The sequence below is a fragment of the Symphalangus syndactylus genome, chromosome 5 (assembly GCF_028878055.3).
Source record: "Symphalangus syndactylus isolate Jambi chromosome 5, NHGRI_mSymSyn1-v2.1_pri, whole genome shotgun sequence".
NCBI lineage: Eukaryota > Metazoa > Chordata > Mammalia > Primates > Hylobatidae > Symphalangus > Symphalangus syndactylus.
Genome location: NC_072427.2, coordinates 79,012,486 through 79,039,990, shown reverse-complemented (window position 1 = coordinate 79,039,990; position 27,505 = coordinate 79,012,486). Strand labels below are relative to the sequence as shown.

The 27,505-nt window shown below is 45.7% G+C and overlaps 1 protein-coding gene across 1 annotated transcript; it reads left to right on the top strand.

The window, feature by feature from the left end:
• Positions 1–8,168: 8,168 nt before the first annotated feature.
• On the top strand, positions 8,169–8,743 carry LOC129481852 (large ribosomal subunit protein eL21-like). Its single transcript, XM_055276970.2, has one exon. It carries the CDS (start codon positions 8,259–8,261, stop codon positions 8,739–8,741), a length of 483 nt encoding a protein of 160 aa, XP_055132945.2. The 5' UTR covers positions 8,169–8,258; the 3' UTR covers positions 8,742–8,743.
• The last annotated feature ends 18,762 nt before the right edge of the window (positions 8,744–27,505 follow it).

Genomic DNA, 27,505 nt, shown 5'->3' with positions numbered 1-27,505 from the left:
CCACAAGAGAAAGCAGGAAAGATCCAAAATTGACACCCTAACATCACAATTAAAAGAACTAGAAAAGCAAGAGAAAACACATTCAAAAGCTAGCAGAAGGCTAGAAATAACTAAAATCAGAGCAGAACTGAAGGAAATAGAGACACAAAAAACCCTTCAAAAAATTAATGAATCCAGGAGCTGGTTTTTTGAAAAGATCAACAAAATTGATGGACCGCTAGCAAGACTAATAAAGAAGAAAAGAGAGAAGAATCAAATAGATGCAATAAAAAATGAAAAAGGGGATATCACCACCGATCCCACAGAAATACAATCTACCATCAGAGAATACTACAAACACCTCTATGCAAATAAACTAGAAAATCTAGAAGAAATGGATAAATTCCTCGACAAATACACCCTCCCAAGACTAAACCAGGAAGAAGTTGAATCTCTGAATAGACCAATAACAGGTTCTGAAATTGTGGCAATAATCAATAGCTTACCAACCAAAAAGAGTCCAGGACCTGATGGATTCACAGCTGAATTCTACCAGAGGTACAAGGAGGAACTGGTACCATTCCTTCTGAAACTATTCCAATCGATAGAAAAAGAGGGAATCCTCCCTAACACATTTTATGAAGCCAGCGTCGTCCTGATACCAAAGCCTGGCAGAGACATAACCAAAAAAGAGAATTTCAGACCAATATCCTTGATGAACATTGATGCAAAAATCCTCAATAAAATACTGGCAAACCGAATCCAGCAGCACATCAAAAAGCTTATCCACCATGATCAAGTGGGCTTCATCCCTGGGATGCAAGGCTGGTTCAACATACGCAAATCAATAAATGTCATCCAGCATATAAACAGAACCAAAGACAAAAACCACATGATTATCTCAATAGATGCAGAAAAGGCCTTTGACAAAATTCAACAACCTTCATGCTAAAAACTCTCAATAAATTAGGTATTGATGGGACGTATCTCGAAATAATAAGAGCTATCTATGACAAAACCACAGCCAATATCATACTGAATGGGCAAAAACTGGAAGCATTCCCTCTGAAAACTGGCACAAGACAGGGATGCCCTCTCTCCCCGCTCCTATTCAACATAGTGCTGGAAGTTCTGGCCAGAGCAATCAGGCAGGAGAAGGAAATAAAGGGTATTCAATTAGGAAAAGAGGAAGTCAAATTCTCCCTGTTTGCAGATGACATGATTGTATATCTAGAAAACCCCATTGTCTCACCCCAAAATCTCCTTAAGCTGATTAGCAACTTCAGCAAAGTCTCAGGATACAAAATTAATGTACAAAAATCACAAGCATTCTTGTACACCAATAACAGACAAACAGAGAGCCAAATCATGAGTGAACTCCCATTCACAATTGCTTCAAAGAGAATAAAATACCTAGGAATCCAACTTACAAGGGATGTGAAGGACCTCTTCAAGGAGAACTACAAGCCACTGCTCAATGAAATAAAAGAGGATACAAACAAATGGAAGAACATTCCATGCTCATGGGTTGGAAGAATCAATATCGTGAAAATGGCCATACTGCCCAAGGTAATTTATAGATTCAATGCCATCCCCATCAAGCTACCAATGACTTTCTTCACAGAATTGGAAAAAACTACTTTAAAGTTCATATGGAACCAAAAAAGAGCCCGCATCGCCAAGTCAATCCTAAGCCAAAAGAACAAAGCTGGAGGCATCACGCTACCTGACTTTAAACTATACTACAAGGCTACAGTAACCAAAACAGCATGGTACTGGTACCACAACAGAGACATAGATCAATGGAACAGAACAGAGCCCACAGAAATGATGCCGCATATCTACAACTATCTGATCTTTGACAAACCTGACAAAAACAAGAAATGGGGAAAGGATTCCCTATTTAATAAATGGTGCTGGGAAAACTGGCTAGCCATATGTAGAAAGCTGCAACTGGATCCCTTCCTTACACCTTATACAAAAATTAATTCAAGATGGATTAAATACTTATATGTTAGACCTAAAACCATTAAAATCCTACAAGAAAACCTAGGCAATACCATTCAGGACATAGGCGTGGGCAAGGACTTCATGTCTAAAACACCAAAAGCAATGGCAACAAAAGCCAAAATCGACAAATGGGATCTAATTAAACTAAAGAGCTTCTGCACAGCAAAAGAAACTATCATCAGAGTGAACAGGCAACCTACAGAATGGGAGGAAATTTTTGCAACCTACTCATCTGTCAAAGGGCTAATATCCAGAATCTACAATGAACTCAAACAAATTTACAAGAAAAAAACAAACAACCCCATCAAAAAGTGGGCAGAGGATATGAACAGACACTTCTCAAAAGAAGACATTTATGCAGCCAAAAAACACATGAAGAAATGCTCATCATCACTGGCCATCAGAGAAATGCAAATCAAAACCACAGTGAGATACCATCTCACACCAGTTAGAATGGCCATCATTAAAAAATCAGGAAACAACAGGTGCTGGAGAGGATGTGGAGAATTAGGAACACTTTTACACTGTTGGTGGGACTGTAAACTAGTTCAACCATTGTGGAAGTCGGTGTGGCGATTCCTCAGGGATCTCGAACTAGAAATACCATTTGACCCAGCCATCCCATTACTGGGTATATACCCAAAGGACTATAAATCATGCTGCTATAAAGACACACGCACACGTATGTTTATTGCGGCACTATTCACAATAGCAAAGAGTTGGAACCAACCCAAATGTCCAACAACGATAGACTGGATTAAGAAAATGTGGCACATATACACCATGGAATACTATGCAGCCATAAAAAATGATGAGTTCGTGTCCTTTGTAGGGACATGGATGAAACTGGAAAACATCATTCTCAGTAAACTATCGCAAGGACAAAAAACCAAACACCGCATGTTCTCACTCATAGGTGGGAATTGAACAATCAGAACTCATGGACACAGGAAGGGGAACATCACACTCTGGGGACTGTTGTGGGGTGGGGGGAGGGGGGTGGGACAGCATTAGGAGATACACCTAATGCTAAATGACGAGTTAATGGGTGCAGGAAATCAACATGGCACATGGATACATATGTAACAAACCTGCACATTGTGCACATGTACCCTAAAACCCTAAAGTATAATAAAAAAAGAAAAAAAAATTATGATATGTATTTTGCAATTTTTTAAAGCTCATCAGCTATCGTTAGTGTATTTTATGTATGGCCCAAGACAATTATTCTTCCAATGTGGCCCAGGAAAACTAAAAGATTGGACACATCTGATTTAAAGCCTGTGGAGGATGTGTGTAGGTTATATGCAAATACTATACTTTCCTATATAAGGGACTTGAGCATCCAGTAATTTTGATGTCCAAATCACCAAAACCCTTCCAGAGGAGGAGTTTTGGGACCAATCCCTTTGAAGATACCGAAGGATAATTGTATTTCTCTGATCACTGGTCACTCAAATGTGTAGAGATTTCTCCACATCAACCACTCCTTCAGCAGATAACAGCTGGGTGTCTCCTAATTCAATTCCATTCTGAAACTCTCGACCTGGACAGTGTCAGACGTCACAGGTTAAGGGCTCAGTCCCACCAGACTGTCCCTGCTTCAGGTGCCAGTCACAAGTAGTAGGTTGTGACCTGTGCTTCTGCCCAACTGGCTGCAAATCAGGATTCCCAGTATCCCCTCCTCGGGTTTGATGAATTTGCTACAGTGACTCACAGAGCTCCGGGAAACACTTTACTTACACTTACTCATTTATTACAAGGGATATTTCAAAGGATGAAAATGAAGAGGCAGATGGAAGAGGTGCACAGGGTGAGGCATGTGGGAAGGGGCTCAGAGCTCCCACACCTGCTCCAGACACACCGCCCTCCAGGCTCCACGTATTCAGCTATCTGGGAACTCTCCAAACCCTGTCCTTGTGGGTTTTCACTGAGGCGGCATTACAGAGGCATGATCGATCGACCATATCATTGGCAATTGGTGATCAGCTCAACCTCCAGTACCTCTCCTCTCCCCAGAGCTTGGCAGGTGGGGCTGAAAGTCTCAACCCCCTAATCCCGTCTCTGTCTTTCCGGTGGCCAGCCCCCATCCTGAAGCTCTCCAGGGTCCCCAGCCACCAGTCATTTCATTAGCACACAAATGACACTCTTATTACTCTGGAGATTCCAAGGGATTTAGGAGATTTATGCCAGGAAATGGGGATGGAGATGAAGACCAAATATCTATTTCAAAATAGCACAGGAGTCTAAATTGGTAACAGGCTTTCTAACATGCAATTTGTTAAGTCATTGCACGACTTAAAAATAAGCTATTCGAAAGCTTTAGAAAGCTATTCAGAGGGAAAAGTTGGTGGGTGTTCATGAAAAGATATGGATGAGGCTGTTCATTTCAGCCTTATTTGTTTATTTATTTGTTATTTTTTGAGATAGAGTCTCTGTTGCCTAGGCTGGAGTGCAGTGGCACAACAATGGCTCACTGCAGCATTGAAATCCTGGGCTCCAGTGATTCTCCTGCCTCGGCCTTCTGAGCAGCTGGGACCACATGAGTAGGCTCCTATGCCTAGCTAATTTTTATTTTTTTATTCTTTGTAGTGACGAGGCCCCCCCTATATTGCCCAGGCTGGTCTTGAATTCCCGGGCTCACATGATCCTCCTACCTCAACCCTCAAAGTGTTGAGATTACAGGCGTGAGCCACTATGCTCGGCCTCAGCCTTATTTGTAATAACAAAAGAAAAAAAATCTGATCCATCCTATAAACTAAAAATAAAATCCTAAGCCACCCCCACTGACTGAACAGACCCCCTCTTGGCCAAGGGGATCCCAAGCCTTGTTACACTTCTTCCCTTTTGGAGTTTAGGTGCAACCGTCCAGCATTAACATTAGAGATCCTAAGACTGACAAGGCAGATTCTGTGTCAATAAAAGACCAAATTATAAACAAGACCTAAGGCCGTGCCAGGCGAGGGTTTAGTCAGGCCTGCAGGCCATCAACCTTGCCACATAGCATCCTTAACTTAAAACATGCCTTTCTGCTGATATCAAATTTTAGACAGAGCTTACTCCTTTAACCAACTGCAAATTAGAGAATCTCTGAATCCATCTATAACCTGTAAACCCCTGCTTCAAGATGTCCCCCCTATTCGGGTCACACCAATGTACACCTTCCATGTGTTGACTTATGTCTTTGCCTAGAACTCTTTCCTCCTTAAAGTAGGTACAACCAAACTAACCCAATTGCCTCAGGAATGCTTCCTCAGGCCCTCTGAGACTGTTGCCCCAGGCCACGGTCACTCATTCACTCACAGTAAACCTCTTTCAAATATTTTACAGAGTCTGGCTTTTCCATCAATAATCCATGTCTGGGAATTCTCAAATCAGCTTTCCTCAATTTAGATTATTTATTTGCTCCTGTCACTGTTTTTGACATACCCTGATGTGACCTATGCTTTTATCTAATTCTTCTTGCATGTCCGCAGAGACACGTTCTGTCAGTGTCGCCTCCCAAGTGTATCATGCATCTATCCACTTGCCACCATCTCTCTGCTACCCCCTTACTGGGAGTCCTGTCCCTCTTACTTGGTGGTAAGTGCTTTGTGCTTCTTGCTTCTTGACAGTAAGTGCTTGTGAATGGTGCTTCTTCCAGCCAATTCTCTTATGCAGCAGCCAAAATCCCATTATGGAGAAACCAAGCTTGTTCCTGCCTCACAACTTTTTTACTAGCTGCAAATTCAGGACAGCCAGGGTCTCATTAATTACTCAGGTCACAATTTCTATTTTTACATCAGAGGACCCTTCAATGGTTGACGTCCTGTGCAGTGCTGGCCTCTCCACACACACAGCCCCTTCCCCGCGATGTCACCCTCGTAATCCTGATAGCCATCTGCCATCAACTCATTTATTTCTTAATAAGAGCTTTAGTGAGACATCATTTGCATTTCAAACAATTCACTACTGAAGTGTACAATTCAGCAGTTGTTAGTATATTCACAGAGCCGTGAAGCCATTATCCAGTCAATTGCAGAATATTTTCGGCATCCTAAAAGGATGCTCCCCATCCCCTCCAGACCTAAGCAACCACTCATCTACTTTCTATTTCTACGAATTTGCCTATTCTGGACATTTCCACGAATGGAGTCATTTATGACCAGCTTCTTTCACTGAACGTGCTGTTTCCGGCATTCACCAAGGTGCGGCATTCCTCACATGTGAATGTCGCATTGTGTGGATGGAGCACTTGTTATTTATTCACTCATCAGTCGGTGAACATTTGGGTTGTTTCTTCTTCTTGGCTATAATGAATGATGCTGCTAAGAATGTTGTGTGCACGTTTCTGTGGGAACATGTTTTCAAGAGTTCTGCTCTTAATACATTTGAGGAAGTTTTGGTGGAAGAGACCACAAAAAATGGCATGTACACCTCAGCCTTCCATTTATTTAGAAAATATTTCTTAAAGGATACACTAAAAATTCTAGCAGTGTGAGTGTCTCTGGATAGTGGGCCTTGGGCTAGGTAATATTTAAGAATTTATTTATTCTTTGCATTAAAGAGAAAATATTACGATTCTCATTAAAAATATTATAAGGAAGTAACATGCCACACTTTGCCTAGCTTGGTTTGCTGGTTCCACGAAGTCACTGGCCTGGCATGCCGGGCCCTGACCCCTCCTGCCTCACTCTTGGATTTGCCATAGAAGCACCTGCCGTTTGCACTCCTGCGTATGGAAGCTGTTTGATCCAGCTTCAAGCCTTGTGCATTTGTCTTCTGCCTGGACGACACTTCCATCCACGCCTCTGAGAGACTGAACACTGCTCACCTTTCCCACTCGCCTGGGGAGCCTTCCCTTAATCCTCGAGACTAGATTCTCTCAGACACCGCAGCCATCACTCTCCTCATTCTTACCCTCATATTGACTCTGTGTGTGTGTGTGTGTGTGTGTGTGTGTGTTAGAGCTGTGTGGTGCTCGCCTTGGAAACACTTTCTGAACCCATCTGCAGGCTTGCTGCAGGAGCTTCAGAAGGCACATAGGGAGAGGGATGCTGGAGTGAAGAAGCTCTCTTTATTGGATGTTTTCTTTCTAATTTCAGGTGGTGACTTCATGCCTGGTGGATCCGAAGCGACATCCTCAAGCACAAAATCATTTTTATGATGTAAACATCCATCTGGGGGAGCACCTGGCACCTGTCAAACACCACTCAGCTCTGCCTAGAACCTGCCTGTGTTTGACCCTGCTCTCTCCTCAGACTGTGCTCCGTGTGGACGCCTGTGGCTAGCTGGGTGAGGAGGAAGGCTGCGGGATAAAGAGAGAAGGAGGAGGCAGGAGAAATGCACCTGGGCATGCCGCCTCCCCAGGCAAGCACGTGAAATCTTCGTGGATGGGCAGGAAAAGCCCATCCATAGTAGCATGGGAAGCAGCATGGAGATAAACAGAGACCACTCAAATGAGAGACCCAAAGGCCCCAGCAAGGGAGTCAGCCATCGCCAGTTGCATTTTGGTAGAAATTTCCAGGCAGGCAGAGGATGGGAAAGGTTCACAGTGGAAAAAGGGGAGGCTCTAGGTGCACTCTGAGTGGAAGCTGTTGGTTTGGGGAAGCTGGGGTGGCCGACCAGAAATGGGGCCTCCTGTGTGGTTGGTTAGGGCAGCAGATTTCAATGTATCTGGTTGGTTCTAAGTTGGAAGCCAGGACAAAAATTAGGGAAGCTGTTATTAGTCAAGTTCTGGCTGTTTTGGGCTGACTGTTACAGGGCAGTGTTGGGCTCCCTGGATTGACTGGAGATAGTGGGCTGGCTTCCTGCACGTCTGACTCCTAGTGGGCTGGCTTGCTGGGCTGTTGCTGCAGATCTCGGGCCGGCTTTGGGGCTGACTACTGCAGATTATGGCTCAGAGTTCGACTTTTGTATGTAGTCTCACCACTGTCATTGTATATTCAGTCTCTCACAGATCAGCTTATCAGCACCTACTGGGCCACTCCACGGCTTGCTACTTCAACCAAGGGATGGGTCTTACAGATCTACTTCACTAGCCCCCATTTTGGATGTGACACTTGAGTCCTAACAAATGAAGGGCACGTGTGGAAGCAGCTAACAGCACAGAGCCAACTCTAGGAGAACAGGACAAGGAAACATAAGGATGTATTGAAAACCATAACTCTTGAAAACCATAAAATCTCAATACTCAGGCAGTGTCTGAAATAATTACAACAAAAAATTCTTTAGAAGTAGAGAAAACCCACCTTTCGGCTGGAACCGCCATCTTCCAGTAATTCACCAAAATGACGAACACAAAGGGAAAGAGGAGAGGCACCCAATATATGTTCTCTAGGCCTTTTAGAAAACATGGAGTTGTTCCTTTGGCCACGTTTATGCGAATCTATAAGAAAGGTGATATTGTAGACATCAAGGGAATGGGTACTGTTCAAAAAGGAATGCCCCACAAGTGTTACCATGGCAAAACCGGAAGAGTCTACAGTGTTACCCAGCATGCTGTTGGCATTGTTGTAAACAAACAAGCTAAGGGCAAGATTCTTGCCAGGAGAATCAATGTGCATATCGAGCACAGTAAGCACTGTACGAGCCGAGACAGCTTCCTGAAACGCGTGAAGGAAAATGATCAGAAAAAGAAAGAAGCCAAAGAGAAAGTTACCTGGGTTCAACTAAAGCACCAGCCTGCTCCACCCAGAGAAGCACACTTTGTGAGAACCAATGGGAAGGAGCCTGAGCTGCTGGAAACTATTCCCTATGAATTCATGGCATAATAGGTGTTCAAAAAAAAAAAAAAGAAGAAGAGGTAGAGAAAACCCAAAAGGAAATAATCTGTCAAGAGGCAAAACCAGCAAAATCAAGGAAGAGACTGAGAAATCTGAACCACAGCAACGGGACCCCATGGGACCCTAGGGTTGAGACCTTAAAGGGACCCTCGAGGACCTATGTCTAACCACAGCCTCTAGGCTGAACCTTTCTCACCGCCTTGGGGCCCTGACTGCACTGGGACCCGTGCGTGGCTCAGCCCCTGCAGGAAGCCCAGGGGCGTCTTGCTGGCCTCCGGTGCAGAGTCCTTGGATGGAGCGGTGGCTGTGGCTGACTGCAGACGGTGTGGCCTCATGCACTTTCTGTGTTAAATGCATAGGTGGTGGAGTGGAGAAGAAAGTGACAGGCAGAGAATGACAGATGCCCCCTCCCTGGTCTGCTGCTTCTCAGGGGAAGGTCTGCTGGGGTGACTAGGTTAGGAGGAGGCATGGCTCTGAGGCCTCCCTGCCGGCCACTCCAGGCCCTCCCAGCCCCCTGGCCTCTGGGCCCCACAGGTCCCTGAGCACCTTGCTGGGAGATCCCTGTGTCCTGGCAGTGGTGACAAAGCTCCTAAAGTCTACCTGTCAAAACTCCCGGCTCTGTGTTCAAGAATGTTTTTCAAAAAACATTGGAATGAATCTGGTAGGGTTTGCATGATCCTCGCAGTGGAGAAAAACGTTAACGACATTGCTGGTTGGAGCCTGTGAGTGCAGCACCCCCTGCTCAGGACACACAGGTGTTGATGCTGCTGTTGCCAGTCCTGTCCCAGCCTAGCTGCCTTAGAGAGGTGCTGGAGGGTCAAACTCGGCAAAACTGCAGCTTGCCACTGGTGGGTGGCTCAGGACTCAAGGCTAGCCCACAGCCCCAGTCCTACAAACCTTCCCCGTGGACCTGGCCTGTTGCCACCCGTCACACCCCCACCCCCTGGGAGCACTGAGGCCCAGTCCTGGCTGCCACACTTGCTGTCTCCTTGCTCCCCATAGCCAGAGGGAGGCCCAGCACCTCGTGGTCGCTTTGGGGGTTGGGGGCCCCAAGTGCCTGGGGGACGTGTGTTCAAGCAGAAATGATGCACTCGAGGCCCCAGCCGGCCAGCCCCAGCAGCGCCCCCATTTCTCACGAAGGCTGGCAGCTGCAATTCAGGTGAAGTCAGCCGGCCCATCTGCACCTGAGCAGCGATACTGATCCAACAGACTCCAAGTGCCTGGGTTTGCGGTGCTAAACCTGGAGGCCTTACCCTGCAGATGCAGAGGCCGCTGCGGTGGATCGCAGCAGGCAGAGCTCCTGGCTGCTCTAACAAGTCAGCACTCTTCCCTGGCACCACACCAGACCGGGCTGCCGACCACCTGGGTTTCTGCTGTGCCACACTGAAGAACATTTCTCCAGGGGACACAAACGCTTAGCATTCTGTACTGAAGTTTTCTCTTTTACGTTTAACATTGAGGTGTGCGATTCATCCGGAGTGCCTACTTCTGTGCACTGTAAGCTGGTGCCAGCAGTTTGCTGGCCTGGGGCCAGGTAGGCAGGCATGGACAAGGAGTCCAGCACTTGTGGAGGAAGCCTTGGCAGCTCACCGACCAGGCAGCGGGTGCCGGCCTGAGTCCCTCTCCCTGCGCTCCCCTCCCCCATTGCCCCTCCCACAGTCCTCACTGGCCTGCCACGTCCTCTTGGGGCAATTTTCCTTTCCTCCTGCTGCTCGCCCCTTGCCTTCACAGAGCATGTTGCATGTGCAAACCTGGGGCTCTGACTCCAGCCCACCCTGGGACCCAGCAGGAGTGGGTGGTCATTCTCCAGAAGCATGTGCGGAGGTCTGTACCCTACCCTTTCATCCTCCGAGGTTAATAATAATAATAGTTATTGTTGCTGTTGTTCATCATTATTGTAATGATTACCATTATTATTTGTTATTGTTATAAAAACACTGAATGAGATTTTTCCATTGATAAAGGGTGTCTGGTTGACTGAAGATGAGGAAGGAGGAGTTTCAGGCTGGGAAATATTCTAATTCCTGCTGTAGCCCAGGGACTCCTCACATGCAGAGGTCAGGGGGAGTCCTCGGCCCCAGAGGTGCTGAATCAACCCTTCACGCACAGCAAGTTCCCGTGTCTCTGGGGTGAATGCCCAGGGGTTTCGTTGCTGGGTTACATGGTCCTTACGCAGGGGAAGCAAAACTTTACCTCTACTGTTTAGTGTCTCTGGTTGCGCCTAAGAGGTAAGTGGACATAAAACACATTAACAGGAGAAAAGCACACAGATTTGCACATGTAAATGGAACCCTGTAGGAAAAAGAGATCTGAAGAAGCAGTTAGTTCTGAACGCTTATATACTAGGTTGGACAAAGAGTAAGTTGTGAAAACGTGCAAGACAATGGGGTCTGGGATAGGGCAGTTCATCATGGAGAAGTGACGAGGCAGATGAGGGTTAGTTTAAGGAGATTTGTTCATACACATTCCCCTCGGCCCCAACTCCCTGCCTCTGGTGGTAAGCATGGCTTCCTTCCTCCTGGTACAGGGAGGGCCCCTTTCTCATGTGAGATTCACCTCCTACTTTCAGGAAGAAAAAGGGGAGGTCAGGGCATCTTCCTTGTGTCTGCTGTTTTTAAAGTGCCTTTAGCTCAGAATAACCCTTATGCTAAAGTGGCGTATTTTGGGGTGGCATATTCTGCCATGCTTCACTTGCACGTTTTTGTTGTTGCTGTTTTCTTTTTTGAAACTGCCACACTGTTTTCCAGAGTGGCAGTACAATATTACCTTACCACCAGCAATGTGTGAGAAAGCCCGTTCCTCCACAGCCTCACCCGCATTTGATGCTGTTCCTATATTTTGCTGAAGGCATTTGATGGATGTGTCATGATGTCTTACCACGATTTTAATTTACACTCACACAAAAGGCTAACGTCTTTTCATGTGCCGAGTTGCCATCTGTACATCCTGCTCAGTGAAATGCTAGTTCAAGTCTGTGAACTAAGTTTCCTGAAAAGGAATGTGGAAAGTGACTTTATTTCAGTGAACAGCTTGTAAATGGGGAATTTGCAGCCTTCAGTGTAAAAAGAAAGTAAGTTCTAGAAAACTAAGAAAGGGTTTGGGTTCTATGGTAAAAGTTTCTGTCCAGGTTTCCAACTACTTTCATTTATGTAAATGAAGGACTGAAACTCGTTCTGTCCTGATTGGTGGATGTAGCTGAATCCTCATTAGTCGACACAAGTGAACTCTGATTGATTGATGCAGTTGAGTCCTGATTGGCTGGGGCAGGGGAGTTCTGACTTGTTGTTCTTTAAGCCTTAAGCAGGAGACTGTCAGAAATGTCTTATAAATGGCTGTCAGGGGACCAGGGAAGTGGTGCTCAGGCTACAGTTATCTTGGCATTAACAACAGGAACTGGTTTGGTTTGGTTGTGAAAGGGAGGTCTTGTGATAATTTTATAACATCTTTCTGAGAACACAGAGTACATGAAGGCTCTGTCACCCGGCTATGGCTTCCTGGTTCCATTTTAACTTTGAGCACCTCAGTTAGTCTCCTGGGAGTCATTTTGTCTTTCTGCAGGGGGCATACTTTAACATGTCTTTCGTCAATTTTGTAATTGGATTTTGAAGAAAAATACTGTTGCATTTTGAGTTTTTTTTTTTTTTACACATTCCTGTAGAATATGTGGTTTGTAAATATATTCTTCTCATCTATAATTTGTTTTCCTCCTTTTAAAAGGACCTTTTAGCTGGGTGTGGTGGCTCACGCCTGTAATCCCAGCACTTTGAGAGGCCAAGGCAGGAAGATCACGAGATCAGGAGTTCAAGACCAGCCTGACCAATATGGTGAAACCCTGTCCATACCAAAAATACAAAAATTAGCTGGGAGTGGTGGCACACACATGTAGTCCCAGCTACTTGGGAGGCTGAGGCAGGAGAATCACTTGAACTAGGGAGGAGGAGGTTGCCCTGAACCGAGATTGCACCACTGCACTCCAGCCTGGGTGACAGAGCCAGACTCCGTCTCCGGGTAAAAAAAAAAAAAAAAGAAAAAGAAAAAGAAAAAAAAGAGGACGTTTCACAGAGCCTGGGGTTTTAATTTTGATGACTTCCAATTTATCCATCTCTCTTTATGAATCATGCTTTTGATGTCAAGTATAAAATCTCCTTTTTTAGCCTAGATCCCAATTTTCTCTAAGAATTATTTTTCCTAAAATTTTATAGTTTTACATTTTACATTGAAATATGCGATCCATTTGGAGTTAATGTTTATATGAGGTGTGAGGGTAAAACCCCCACAATTTATCCATTTAGAAAGTGAGGAGACTTTATTTCTCGTAAGGATTACAGCCTTCAAGGTGGCCATCCCAACCAAGGGACCAGAAACAGGCACTTCGAAGGAGGAGGGGTTACGGTAGGAGCTTTATGCTAGGCAGGTTGGCTAAACATACATATTGAACAGGTTATAGAAGGAGCTATGAATATTCATGAAGGTGGTCCTGACACGTGCATATTGAACAGACATGCATGTAGCATATGACCTATGTTCACTTTGGGGTGGAGACTTAACATCTAAATGTATTACAGTTCGGTCCTATATGTCAACAGGTCTTTTCAGGGCATGGAGGCACACAAGTGTGCAGCCTCTGTAAACCAGCCAGAGACAATCCATGGTTGGTGGTCTTATCAGGAAGTTATGGCTGGTAGAGCAGGGGTTCAGTAAGTCAGTGGGTAGTGGAGCTGGAAATCGTTTTAATCTTGTCTGTCTTGAGGCCAGTGGTTGTTTGGCTGCTAGAGAAAAAGAAAAGTCTTGAGGTCCTTAGAACACAGTTTATTCTTTAGGCGTAGGGTTAGTGACTTAACCCTTGCCTGGCGTGGCCTTAGGTCCTGTTTATAATTTGGTATTTTATTGCCACAGAGTCTGTTCTGTCAGTCTTCTGATCTCTATGTTAACATTAATGCTGGTCTAAACCCCAAAAGGCAGGGAGTATAATGAGGCATGTTTGACCTCCCACCCCATCATGACTAGAACTAAACTTTTAAGATTTTCCTGAGGTCTCCTTGGCCAAGAGGGGGTCCATTCATTTGGTGGGGGCTTAGGATTCTAAAGTTGACAGTATCTAGGTCAAGGGTTTTGGTTTGCCTGCTTGTTTGCTGTGCCTGTTATGTGCAATTGCCCTACTCCCATTTGATGGAGAGGCTACCTTTCCTCCCATGAAGTGCTTGTCAAAAACCAGCTGGGTGCATTTGTTTCGGTCTCTTTTCTGTTCTGTGGATCATCTCCCTCTGTCCATACCACACGGTCTTTACTAGCTATTTAATGTGTTGAAATAGGGGTAACTTAATACTTGTTTTAAATTCTTCATTTAACATTTCATCATCAACATTTATCTCATCTAAATCAAACAAAACAAATTCACACAGTGTACGGTGCGGATGGTGTGGATGTACTGGAGTTTATTTAACCTGACCCCTCTTAATCAATGGCTACTATCCCCCACCCCAGTTTTTTTGTTATTATAGTAAATAATGCTGAAATATTTTTAAAAGATTTTTTAAAGTTTATTTTTAATTGACAAATCATAATTGTATATATTCATGCGATACAACGTGATGTTTTGATATATGTACACCTTGGTGGAACAATTACTTTAGGCTAATTAAGATATCCATCACCAACACATCTATTTTTTTGTGGTGAGAATATTTAAAATCTACTGTTTAAGGCATTTTGACATATAAAATGCATTAACTACAGTCACCGTGTCATGTGGATCACTAAAACGTATTCCTCTTGTCTAACTGAATCCTTGTACCCTTTGACCAACATCTCCCCCCTCCTGCCCTTCCCCGGCCTCAAGTAGCCACCGTTCTACTCTCCGTTTCTATGAGTTCAACTATTTTCAGATTCCACATACAGAAGAGACCAGGTGGTATTTGTTTCTGTGCCTGGCTTACTCTGCTTAGTACAATGGCCTCCACGTTCATCCACGTCGCCAATGGCAGTATTTCCTTTTATTCAAAGGCGGGACAGTACCCCGTGGTGTACATACAGCACATTTTCTTTATCCGTTCGCCCACTGGTAGACGCTTCCGTATCTTGGCTACTGTGAATGAAATCAATATTCTTATTTTATGCATAAGCGATCCCCACACTCATTTGTTATCCTTTGACTTTGCTTGTGTATTTTGTTCAAACTTTATGTTGTCAAGCTGATCAATCATTTCCTTGTTGGCTTCTACGTTTATTCTTTTCTTTAGAAAGGCTTCCCCATTCCGAAAAGACAAAATAAAAGCGATTCACCCGTGTTCTCCCTTTCACGGTTTCAACTTCACGGTCTCTCCCGCCGCCAGAGCCCCACAAAACTTTCTAAACCGCGAGGAACCCGGGACCCCGCTCGGCGCTGGGAAGCCGGGGCAGGGCGCCGGCCTGCGGGGGTCTCCGGACACGTTCCCGCGGAAGATCGCCCGGCCCGGAGTCGCGTGGGCTGTCTGTGCTCGCAGGTAGCAGTCCCTCGGAGAGGAACCGTGGTTAGGAAAAATTTTCAAGTCTCCTTTGGTTGCGGGGTCGCGCCATTCCAGGCGGTGCCGACTGGGAGCTCCACCACCCGCCCCCGGCCGAGAAACGCGATCCCAGTTGGTCAGGGAGTGGGAGAGGCCTCGCCCGCCGGTGATGGCTGCACTGTTCGGGTTTTCTCTCCGGCGCTCTGGAGAAACCAGCAAGAAAGGGGTTTTGGCCGCAGGGCGCGGTGCAGAGTTCCAGGGACTGGCAGCGCTGGCAGGATGAGCCCGGCTTTGCTGGGTGTACTCTTCGTCCTTTCTTCGGAGATTACACCTGCGGGTCAGCGCTGGAGGCGCGCTCTTGAGCTGGGAGTGCTGTGGCCTGAGCGGGTCAACGAGCACACGCGGGAATCGCTGGGCCTTCCGAGAGTGCGAACGGGGGACGGGGTACTCCGCCCGGACGCCGACCGGCTTGGGGCCCGGTGCTCAGGCCCTTCCGTTACACCCATTACCTCCAAGCCCTGCCCCTGGGGTGAGGACCTGCCCGGCTGTTCCAGGGGGACTGCGAAGGGTAACATGGGCCCGTCCGTGGCAACGCGTAGGTCGTGGTCACCCGACTTGAGCTTCACACCTTTTTCCGAGTCTTGTCTTGGAGGTGGAGACTGGCTTGGGCAGTACGAGAAAAACGGGGAAGGCGCAGTGGATGTAGCCGTGGCCCTCATAATGGGATCTTGTGGTTGGACTTTGGGCCCCCCCCTCCCCACCGGGGAAGAGCGCACAGCCTCTGGCTCCGAGATAGAGGGGCGACCAGATGTCCCACGGATGATCTTTGTTACAGTTGCTGGGTCGATCAGCCTCATTTCTGCAGTTTTGATGTGACCTCAGAAAGTTGATCAGATCGACCAGCAGCCCAACACAGCAGATGGGCAACTAGAATTTGGGAGAGGAGAAGGGGGCAAGGCGAGGGGAGAAGGGCGTGGGGGGAGGCCTGTGCGGAGGTGAGGAGGGGAGGGTAAGGGTAGGGGGATGGGGGAACCTGAGGTTTATATAGCAATAGTAATTGTTATAAGCAAGTATTATAAACAAATACAATTTATTTACATTTAAAAACTATGTCAATATAAATAATATACATTTATAGAATTATAAGTATAAATTATACTTTATAAATAATAAATCTACATAAATAGTGATTAGACATAAACAGTTATAGTTCTGAAGAGGACGCAGGAGGGGCTTTCGGTCCGCCGAAATTTCTAAATGCCCCTGGGGAGGCTGAGGCAGGCCGACCCCGGTGAATTTTGAAGTCCACTCTGGGTGGGGAGCTGGCCCGGGAGGAGCGGGGGAGTCTGTCCCCTGCCCGGCAGCTGTCCCTGGCCCAGGACGCTCCCCGCCAAATTTTCCAAGGCTTCTTTTGGCTGCCAGGGATCTCACGGTTCCGCTCATGCCTGCCAGGGAGCCCCGAGGTGGGAATGCGACCCGAGGTGGACCCGGACGAGGCCTGGCGTCCTACCCACCCGCCGGCGATCCGGATCAGTCCCGCTGGCTTTCAGGCTGGTTGTCTGACAACATCTGGCGGCCACCTTTATATATAGCAAGCTCCACCAGCGGCGGCAACGTAGGATTGGGTGGCCGCATGGTTAAAGGGGATATTCGGTTATGGTGGGGGGCGGGGGGGATTCCTGAGGCTTACAGTAGTAGTAATAACAATATTCTTCTTTTTATTATGTAATTTATTAATATAAATTGTCATAAATACACAAATAATATATACTTATGTAGATACTATAAATGTCATAGTATAAATATATGTAATATATAGATTATATATTTTAGTAAATATTTATGTATAAATATTAAATCAGTAATTATAATTATTTAAATATAAATATAATTATAAAAAAGAAAAAACAGAAATGCTCTTCCTGACTTTTCAGAGCTAACTGAAGCCCCCGGTTCTTGGCCTGTGTCTTTTCCTTGCCTTGGGGTCCGCATTAACCAACTATATTCAATCAACAAACTTAACATTGAGAATCAAGAGAAGCCCAGGACCTGGGGAGCCCAGGACCCCCTTCAGCATCCATGTGCTTGGGATGAGGCTCCTCTTGTTCTTCTGCCCCAAAGGAGCTGGCACACCAAGCGATGCTTCCATTTGTCCACTGCCTTTACGGGAAGGGACAGCGGTCTCTCTTTGGTGCCAGTGTTAGAAGGAAGAATTGGCGCTCACTCCGTCCTGCTGTGTGTGGGAGTCTCCTCCACACCCCGCCCTATCTTGTCACTCATCACCACTGGGTTGAGCAATACCAGACTTCGTTTCCAGGGTTTGTTTCCTAGCCCTTGACAATAAACAGAACAGTCTCCCTCAGCCTTTCACACCACATAGACCCCTCAGGATGAATTGCTCGAGCAGCTGCTGCTGATGCTGGGCCTTGGGGAGAGGGGGCTGGAAAGGGCCCACCCCTGAGCTGAGAGTTCTCTTTATAAAGGCAAGCCCAAGCCCCAGAGATTTGGGGGTCAGCAGGGGAGAGAGCAGGGCTGACGGCGTAGAGGGAGCACCTTGCACTTTATACCTGGGGCAGTGCAACAACAAAGGTGCCAGGTATGTGGACACACACCTAGAGGAAGAGTGCTGTGCACCCTCAAAGCCTGGTCTGAGGTTCAGCAAACCAGCCCCTCTGGGAAGCTTGTTGGAAAGGCCAACTCTCAAGCCCCTCCCCACCCCTGGTGCACCAGAACCTTCAGTCTGACCTAGCCCTGGGTGACTGCCCTGCTCCCGAGGTCTGGGACGAGTTGCCTGCAGCACTGGCGCTCAATCTGCCTGATTGTCAGCACCACCTGGAGAGCCGGAGAAGTTCTAAAAAGACAGATCTCTGGATGTTTCCATCCCTGGGATTGTCACTCAGTAAGTAAGGGATGAAGCACAATAATTTATATCTATGTTTTTAAAGCTCCCCCAGTGTTCTGGGTGCTTAGCCAGCCTGGGGACCCTCTCTCTGCTCTTTGGGTATGTTACAGGTAAGAAAGATGTCATTGTATGCTTTTATCCTTGGAAACACATTCATTCCAAACATACCGAAAGAACTTACCAGGCCGTATGCGGTGGCTTATGCCTATAATCCCAGAGGTTTGGGAGGCCGAGGTGGGCAGATCGCTTGAGCCCAGGAGTTTGAGACCAGCCTTGACCTCCTTGACTTCTGGGGAGTTTATGAGAGCCCTGGACACTGTCAGAGTGGTTTTTTTGTTTCACTTTGTGTACAGTTCTGAGTTCATTATTTATGTATTAGGGTTCGGAATAGGATCATATAAATATTTCAGGTCCTAAAATAGCTGTAACAGTGTCACTGATCTGCCCCTGAGCCGAACATACACCACCCCCCGCCGCCATTTTAATCCTCCAGCCATGTGAGGGAGGATGGGAGTCTGTGTGAATGTCTTTCTCACTCATGTTCAAAGATCATATCTGTCTGTCTCATCTGTCAAGAGTGTAGAGTTTGTTGTGATGGTGTATTCAGAATAGACGAAACGTGTGCTCATTGCACTTGGCAAACAGCTTTTCACGTCAGGATGTTTCCGCCCCCGGCTCAGGGCTGGTCCAACTATGTGACCAATGCGGTTCAGTGCAGGTGCCCGGTCTGCCACCCTCAGACCCGCAGCTGCAGTGTTAGAATAACTGTGCGGTGGGCACCCAGCGGCAGTGACATGGGGAATGTGGAATAATGAATAATTCACATGTGCTTGTAGAAAAAACTTTATACAATAAAAATAACCAATTGTTAGATTTACATCTTTTTCTGTCACTATATATAAAAGGAATCAAGAATTTTCATGCAGCTTCCAGGTATTCTTGAGACTGGTATATCGTTTCTTTTTGAAAAGTGCATTATTGCATAACAACACCTAGATAAATATATTTTTATATTTTTATGTATTTATGAGTATATTTTAGCTGAAAAATATCAATAGTATACATAGCTTATAGCACAGTTTGGGAAACGCTGATGTATATGGTAATAATGCATTGTTTGGGGTGATTTAAAATTATATTAGGATATTAGGAGCCCAATATAGTGATCCAAATTGAGATCCTCTTGTCTAGTATCCTTTAAAATGGCAAAACATCAAATCTAGAAAATAGATAAGAAATGAATTTTAAGATAAAGGTACAACAGATTTTCTATTTTTACAAAAATCATTATTGATTTTCAAAAATATATTTTAGAATTCAAGCTGTTAATTTAAAAAGTGCTTATTTCATAATATAGTGAACAAAACTGGCTATTAGAAAAAATGCCTCACCTTGCTGTCCACAAATCTTGCAGCTTTTCGAAGTTTCAGAATTTTGTAAAATATTTTGAATAGCCCAGACTTTCTGAAAATGGGTATAGCCTTTCAAAGTATTAGAACTGAGAAGCTTTTAAATGCCAGTCTTATTTTATAAAGTGTTGACTTTTCACTGTAGAATAATAGCAAACAGTTTGTAAAGAAATGTAAACAAAAAATGTAAATAAAAAAATAGGCTTATAAGTTTTCAAAAAATTTATTTAAAAGAAAGGGGCAATGTTGACTGGAGTAAGGAAGTATTTGAAAATGTATTTTGTGAAATAAATCAACACATGTGCACACACACACACACACACACGCCTCAAAAGCAAAACTCCAACAATGCAGCTATTGTTCCTTTGCAGCAATGTTTATCTCACCTTGAGTGAGTGAGGGCCATGCTGCTTGAAAGTGTAATAACTTAAACACCTTGCCTATGTCTAGTGATTAAAAACTAAGCTCTACTCAGCTCATGTAATGCGCCTGACCTCCACCAGAGAGAGATTCTAGGTTATTCCTTGTGGGCAAATATGTCCGTGGATCAGTGGATCAGGGACTGTTGAATCAGATGTGTGTCCCTCTCTACAAGTCATGGTTTGTAGAGATCAAAATTTTCCCTGAAAACACCCAGGTTTATAAAGCCAGGTGATCAGCCAGTTCTGAGGCCTAACTAGGGAGGCCAGAGTCCTGCTCCCAGGACAGACCTGGGTTGGGGACATCTGTGGTGATGTCATCTCCAGCCATGAGCTCTAGGGCAATGCTGTCTGGGATGAGGGTCTGGGGCATCCTAAGCTCCTGGAGAAAGCTGGGTGCAGTTAAGAGCTCTATGAAGATTGTATGTGGTGGCAACGCTGTTGGGGTACCCCATGGGTAGCCTAGAGAAGTACTGTGTCCCTCTGCAGGTGAAGGTGAATTAAGGCAGAGAGGCTATTGAAATAGGCACTGAACAGAACATGATAGCCGAATCTATAACAGCAAAATATTTACCAGTTGCTGATTGGATGGGGTCAGTAAGTTCTATAATACTGGATGTTGGGTATGGGGCCTTAACGAAAGGATTACAATGTTAAGGTTGTAGTAATCCACCGTGAAGCACCATTTATTTTTTCCAGGCTTAAGCAGAGGCAAGACTGAGCTGTCAAATGGAGAAGCAGTGGAGAGAATCACCCTTTTATTAGTTAGGTTTTATATATTAAGTTTTAAACTTGAAGGTCCTGTACATCTGGATTGTGTCTCTCCCAAAATTACATACTGAAGCCCTTACCCCAGTACCTCAGAATGTGCCTGAATTTACAGATACGCCTTTAAAGGGTGTGATTAAGTTAAAGTGAGACCATTAAGGTGGGCCCTAATCCAACATGACAGGTGTCGCTATAAAAGGAGAAATTTGGAGACATAAAGAGACCTCAGTGCTGGGCGTGCTCATAGGAAAGGTCATCTCAGGTCGGGAGAGAGGCCTCAGAGAAACCAAATCCCCCACACCTTGGTCTTGGAATTCCAGCCTCCAGAATTGTGAGAAAATTAATTTCTATGGTTAAAGTCACCCAGTCTCTGGTAGCCCTAGCAGACTAACACATCTTGCTATAACTTACATAGAGTCATATTAACTATTTTATCCAGGGACCTGCAAGGTCCAATTTGTCTCATAGTTATAGCAATATTAACTATTTTTACTGGGGACCTCCAAGGACAAAGCCAATTTGTAAGTGCCAAAGACTTAATTGAATTATATATATTATTCCTTGTGTTGGAGCATATTTTAGGGCAACGAGTAGTATTCCTATGTGAAATTTAGGCAAAGCTACAATTAAAATAAAGTTTGGCTGTTTTCCCTCTATAGTTATTTTGCCAAGATTACAGGCATTGCAGTGTTTAAATTTAGTGAGATTCGCAGATATAACTGTAACTTGAGTTCCCAGCATTGACTAAGTTCATGAAGCTTTGTCAGTTGGTGCATTTTAGCATTTGTTAATCTGCAGCCCATGCTGCACAGGCACAAAAGCCAATAAGGACCCCTTTTATCTCTTTGTTATATAAATCCTTATAGTAAATTTTGTGTTTCCAATTGAGTCAAGTTATGGACATTTGTTTTATTACATATTTATGTTACTGGGAAGGGGCAGTGTTCCAGACCCCAACAGAGAATTCTTGGATCTTGTGCAAGAAAGAATTTGAGGCAAATCCATAAAGTGAAAGCAAGTTTATTAGAGAAAGTAAAGAAATAAAACAATGGCCACTCCAGTGGCCAAGCACGGTGGCTCACGCCTGTAATCCCAGCACTGTGGGAGGCCGAGGCGGGTGGATCACCTGAGGTCGGGAGTTTGGGACCAGCCTGACCAACATGGAGTAATCCCGTCTCTACCAAAAATATTAAAATTAGCTGGGCATGGTGGCGGGTGCCTGTATTCCCAGCAACTCAGGAGTCTGAGGCAGGAGAATCGCTTGAACGCAGGAGATGGAGGTTGCAGTGAGCTGAGATTGCACCATTGCACTCCAGCCTGGGCAACAAGAGTGAAACTCTGTCTCAAAAATAAAAGTAAAAATAATAATAAAAGAATGGCCACCCCATAGGCAGAGCAGTGGAATGGGGTGCTCAACTGCTTGTACTTATTGTTACTTTTTGATTATATATTAAACAAGGGGTGGATTATCCATGAGTTTTCCAGGAAAGGTGTGGGCAATTCCTGGAATTGAGGGTTCCTCTCCCTTTTAGACCGTATAGGATAACTTCCTGACATTGCCATGGCATTCATAAACTCTTATGGTGCTGGTGAGAGTGTCTTTTAGCATGCTAATGCATCATAATTAGCGTGTAATGAGCAGTGAGGACAACCAGATGCCACTTTCATCACCATCTTGGTTGTGGCTGGCTCCTATCTCATCCTGTGACTTACAATGCATACTTTCCTGGGAATGCAGCCCAGTAGCTCTCAGCCTTATTCAAGATTCTTCAGGCTTGAGGGTGGGGCCTTATTTACCCAGCCCCTATTCAAGATGGAGTTGCTCTGGTTCAAAAACCTCTGGCATTTATATTAAAATATATAGAATATATGAAACATTACATGTATGTAATTTTCAATTTTCATTTTATTTTCATCCCTGGTATCTAGGCCTGCCGTCTGCCCAAAGCCGAGGTTTTGAGTCACTGTTTCTGGCTGACAACTCAAAGTGTGGACCTTCTAGGGTCTTGCAGGAGGCAGGGTGTGGGGTGGGGATCACAGGCAGCCCAGCCTCTTTCCCAGGCTCTCCAATCCCCTCTCAGGGGGTGGGATTTGCCCTTGGAACCTAGACGCCTCCCTTTCTGGCTGCACACACCCCGCCTGCTGTTTCCTCTAGAAATGCAAAACTCCATCACTGCACACTCCTAGATCCCCGCTGCGGAAGAAATCTTTGAAAAATGAAGTCGCTTCCCTTCAGGACAATATCACCATTTATTGTTTCCTGCTATTTACATCATATACAATTTTATCTGAGTTGGGCAGAGTGCAAATGACACTAAAAACCAATGTAAAAGAGAATCAGTCACAAGATTTTTTATCACAGTATCAACCAAAATGCTCAATCTTACATGGAAGAGGTATTTTCCCACTTTTTTCTGTCATAATTGTGACTTCTTTTCCTCTGGGTGTGTATGTCACACATTTGTATGCATTTTCAAATGGGCTACAATTTGTAATTCCAACTTGGCTTGAAAATGTAATTCCATATCTAGACATGTAGTTAGGTAATATTTTTCAGGAAATAGAATGTATTTACTATCTGTATCCAATGATTTCACCCATGTTCATTCACGGGCACTCCTGCTGCCTTGTGGGGGAAACCAAGATGGCTCAGGGGTGAGTGGTGCCCTCAAAGGAGAGACGAGCTCCAATTATTAAAATATTTCAAATCCTCAGGTCTTTGTATACAAAATAATTTAGGACATAATTACTTTTTAGTTTAAATAACCAAGCTTTTTACTTGTGCTATTTTTTAAAACTAAATTTTATTGAGGTATTGATATGGAAAGAGAGGGGAATACTGCATAGAAGAGGGCGGTTCCTCAGCAAAGGCCCCACCCTCAAGCCCGGAGACCCGTGGCCCTAACTGGGAACAGGCATTTCTGTTTTCGTACCCAAAAAGTTGCCCTTTGGCCCACCACACCCCCGTATCTTGTACCCATATAAACCCAAAACCCCAGGCTCCAGGAGCAGGTGAAAGATGAAGAGATGAAGAGAAAAGCACACAAACAGCAGAATGGCGCAGCAGAGAAAGCGAGAAGATGAGGAACACCTGAACGCTGCGAGGAGTTCAGCTGGGGGTGGTAAGAGGAGTTTGGCCGTCCAGCGGCCAAACTCCAGGGGAAGATCTTCTTCCCACTCCCCCTCCCCTTCCAGCTCCCCGTCCATCCCACTGAGAGCCACTTCTACCCCTCAGTGAAACCCCTGCATTTATTCTTCAAGTCTGTGTGTGACCTGATTCTTCCAGGATGTTGGACAAGAGCTTGGGATACACAAAGCTGTCACAATGACCCTCTGCCTTTGCAGAAAGGCCGAAGGTCCACTGAGCTGGTTAACACTCAAGCCATCCACAGATGCCAAGGCTACAAGAGCACACTGCAGCACACACCCACTTGGGCTCCTGGACCTGTCCGTCTGCGTGATCCCTCTCCCGTAAGGGGTTTGAACAGGCAGCAAGCCGCATCCTTGTCACACTTCCTGCGAGGGGGGCCAGGGAACGCTCCTGTTCCAGTGTAATTTGTGTTTACTAAAATTAAAATGCAGTTTGATGAGTTATGTTATTTTTAACATTATAGCAAAATTTGTTAAATATACAATAAAAATAGGTTTAAGAGGCACAGTTTGACTACAAGCATCTTAGTACATGGAATGGTTAACAGTTGTTAAAATCTCAGTTTCACCAAATTGGGAAAATATCCAGTGTGACTGAATAGGAGCAATTCCAAATTCTAGAATATTTATTAAAGATTTTATTACTCCTTAGAAATCGAGGTATCCCAATGTGAAATCAGTGTGACCTAAAGCAAGCAACTCACGTCACCTTGGAATCATGATTTCTTCTTCAGGATAGATAAGGGGATTAGATTAAAAGATATCTTAGGTCTCTACAGTTCAAAAGTGCTACGACTTCCAGTCCATGCCTGGAGAACACCGACTCCTGCCCCTCCCTCTTGGAAACCCTCCTCTGGCACCTCCCATCCCTCCACACCCTCCTGCTTTTCCTGCTGCTCTTTTCTGATCTCCAGCAGCCTCTTCCTAAATGCTGGCATTCCCCAGGCTTTACCCCCGGGCCTCTGATCCTGCACTGCCTGCTCTTCACAGCTGCAGCAGCTGCCTGCCTGCTTGTAACTTCCAGGTCTGTATGTTGCTGCCCCGCTTCCTGGCCCCAGCATCCCGGAAGCACATCAGATGGCTGCTGGACATTTGTCCATGGGTGTCCACAGGCACATCCAACTCCCCATGCCCAGATTCCCCTCCCTCACACCTCAAATGCTGCTTCTTTTCCCATTTTCTTTATTTCAATAAAAAGCACCAGCACTCATTTTAACCTAAAAATCACTGAGTGATTTAATATTCCTATGGCATAGTAATCTATTTATTGGACATGAGAAAATGGACGCTTAGGGAAGTGAAGGGACACGTCTAAGGCTACACAGCCAGTCAGTGGTGGAGTCTGGATTTGAACTCAGGTGTGTCTGACTTGAAGGCTAGAGCCCTGAACCCTGTCATCCAACCTCATGTGCCTCAGGCAGGAACGTGGGTGCTATCCTGGATGCCTCCTCCCTGTCACCAGGCATGGCCACTCCTCCAGGACTCACAGGCACACAGGGCTCTCGGATCAGCTCCTCGGACCTCTGGCCCAGGTTAGTCAATCCGCCTCCATCCTGGATTCACCCCTAACACAGCCATCTTCCAGCCAGTCTTCCATCTTCCTCTCTTCAAGCCATACTTCACATTGAGGAAAGGTGCTTTTGCTACAGTACAGGTGACACCACTCCCTGGCTCACAAGGTGCTGGTGGCAGCCAGAAGGTCCCGGGATAGGAGCGAGCCTCGCACTCCCAACAGCTTCTGTCTGCGGCTCCAGCATGGGGGTGGTCCTCACTAGCCACTATTTCATATTTGTGAACTTGTCTGCTTTTTAAAATGTATTTCTAACTCCCAGATCAATACTCGTGTTGCTTTCACAGGCACAGGAAAACATGTGCAGAGCAGGGCAACAATTTGAACCATTGGCCTCCCAGCGGAGGCCATGCAGGGCCCCATGCTGCCTTCTTGTTCCTACTCCCAACCTGCAAACCAGTCTTCTCATGGTCTATATAGTACCACTTCTTTTGCATTTTTGGGCTTGTTGTTGGAGATTTCACTGTTTGAAACAGCCTCCAAGCATAATGCTGAAGCGCTGTCTAGTGTCCTTATGAACAAGAAGGCTGTGATGCTCCTTACAGAGAAAACGGTTGTTAGCCAAGCTTGGTTCAGGTGTGGGTTCTAGTGCTGCGAACTGTGAGTTCAACACTAATGACAAACACTACAGTGCATCCAGAAAGAGGAAGGGGAGCTTCACCAACCTGTACACGAGGCTGCTCGGGAAAGTGCAAAACTAACACTCATAGTGCATGGTGAAACCAAGGAAACCATGGAAAAGCAGCTACATTTGTGACTTCATGAGATGACGACCAGTGAAAGCACAGCGGGCGGCACTGTTGTGACGAGAGCCAAAAAGAGGCCTTCGCTAATGCTGCCTGGCTGGCACCTTTCGAAAGGCAGCATGGCATGGAAAATGGTAGCTTTTCAGGAGCGGCAGCTCTGTAGATCAGGAAACACTCTACAGGAAAAGGGTGTGGGGAGAGCAGTTTTCAACACTGATGGGACTGGCTTGTTTTACAGGGATGTCGGAAAATGAACCCATGCAACATGAATGGTGCCCTGGCAGTTGAAAAGATTGTGACCAGAGGCTCGCAGGAACCTTACCTTGTGTCTCCCCAGAAGCAAAACTTCAGCATCCGAGGCCAGTTTACAGAACGCAAGCACAGCAAATCACCAGATGGGCCGTGATCCTCACTCTCCTGCTGCGATGGCTGCAGCTCGCTGAACCACGATTGCCTGAAGACGCTTTTCCTAGGTGCCCTCTCCCGTCCATTTCATCACTGAGGCTCATCCCTTAAACCTCAGCCCCAGTCATCCATAGGAGATGTCTCTGGACTCTGCCTCCATGTCACTGAGAGGTTTCTTATATAGCACTTTTATTTTATTTTTAAATTTGACATACAGTACCCACACACTATTTGATTGACGCTATGTTTCTGTGTTATGGTATCTAGCTCAGTGCCTGACTTATAGGAGCAGAAAATATTTGTTGAAAGAAGCATAAAGTTTAACAATATTTATTCAATTTATTCATTCTTCCTAACTGAAGCTTCTTGGGCCTTACATTTTTAATTGATAAAATAGTCTTAAATTAACATTCAAATAGCTCGTTCCTTGAAATAATCTAGAGAAGGCCTGTTCCCTCTCTTTTTGAGCTACCTATAATAACATTCTGCTGAGCCAATATGGAGCAGTTCTCCCGGCACATACTGCTTGGGGAAACTGTGGCAGTGACTCTCATTAATGGGAGTCACAGAGCCCCTCCAGCCTCTAGACTATGCTGCCAAGTCTGCATGGTGAAGGCCCTGAGTCACCACAACACTGAAATTGTTTGAGGTGCTCCGGACCCAGGAAACACTGCCTGGCCACGGAGCACTCTAGCGGAGGAGAGGTGAGGATTACTCCGGCCACGGAGCACTCTAGCAGAGGAGAGGTGACAATTACCCCTGGCCATGGAGCACTCTAGCGGAGGAGAGGTGAGGATTGCCCCTGGCCATGGAGCACTCTAGTGGAGGAGAGGTGACGATTACCCCTGGCCATGGAGCACTCTAGTGGAGGAGAGGTGACAATTACCCCTGGCCATGGAGC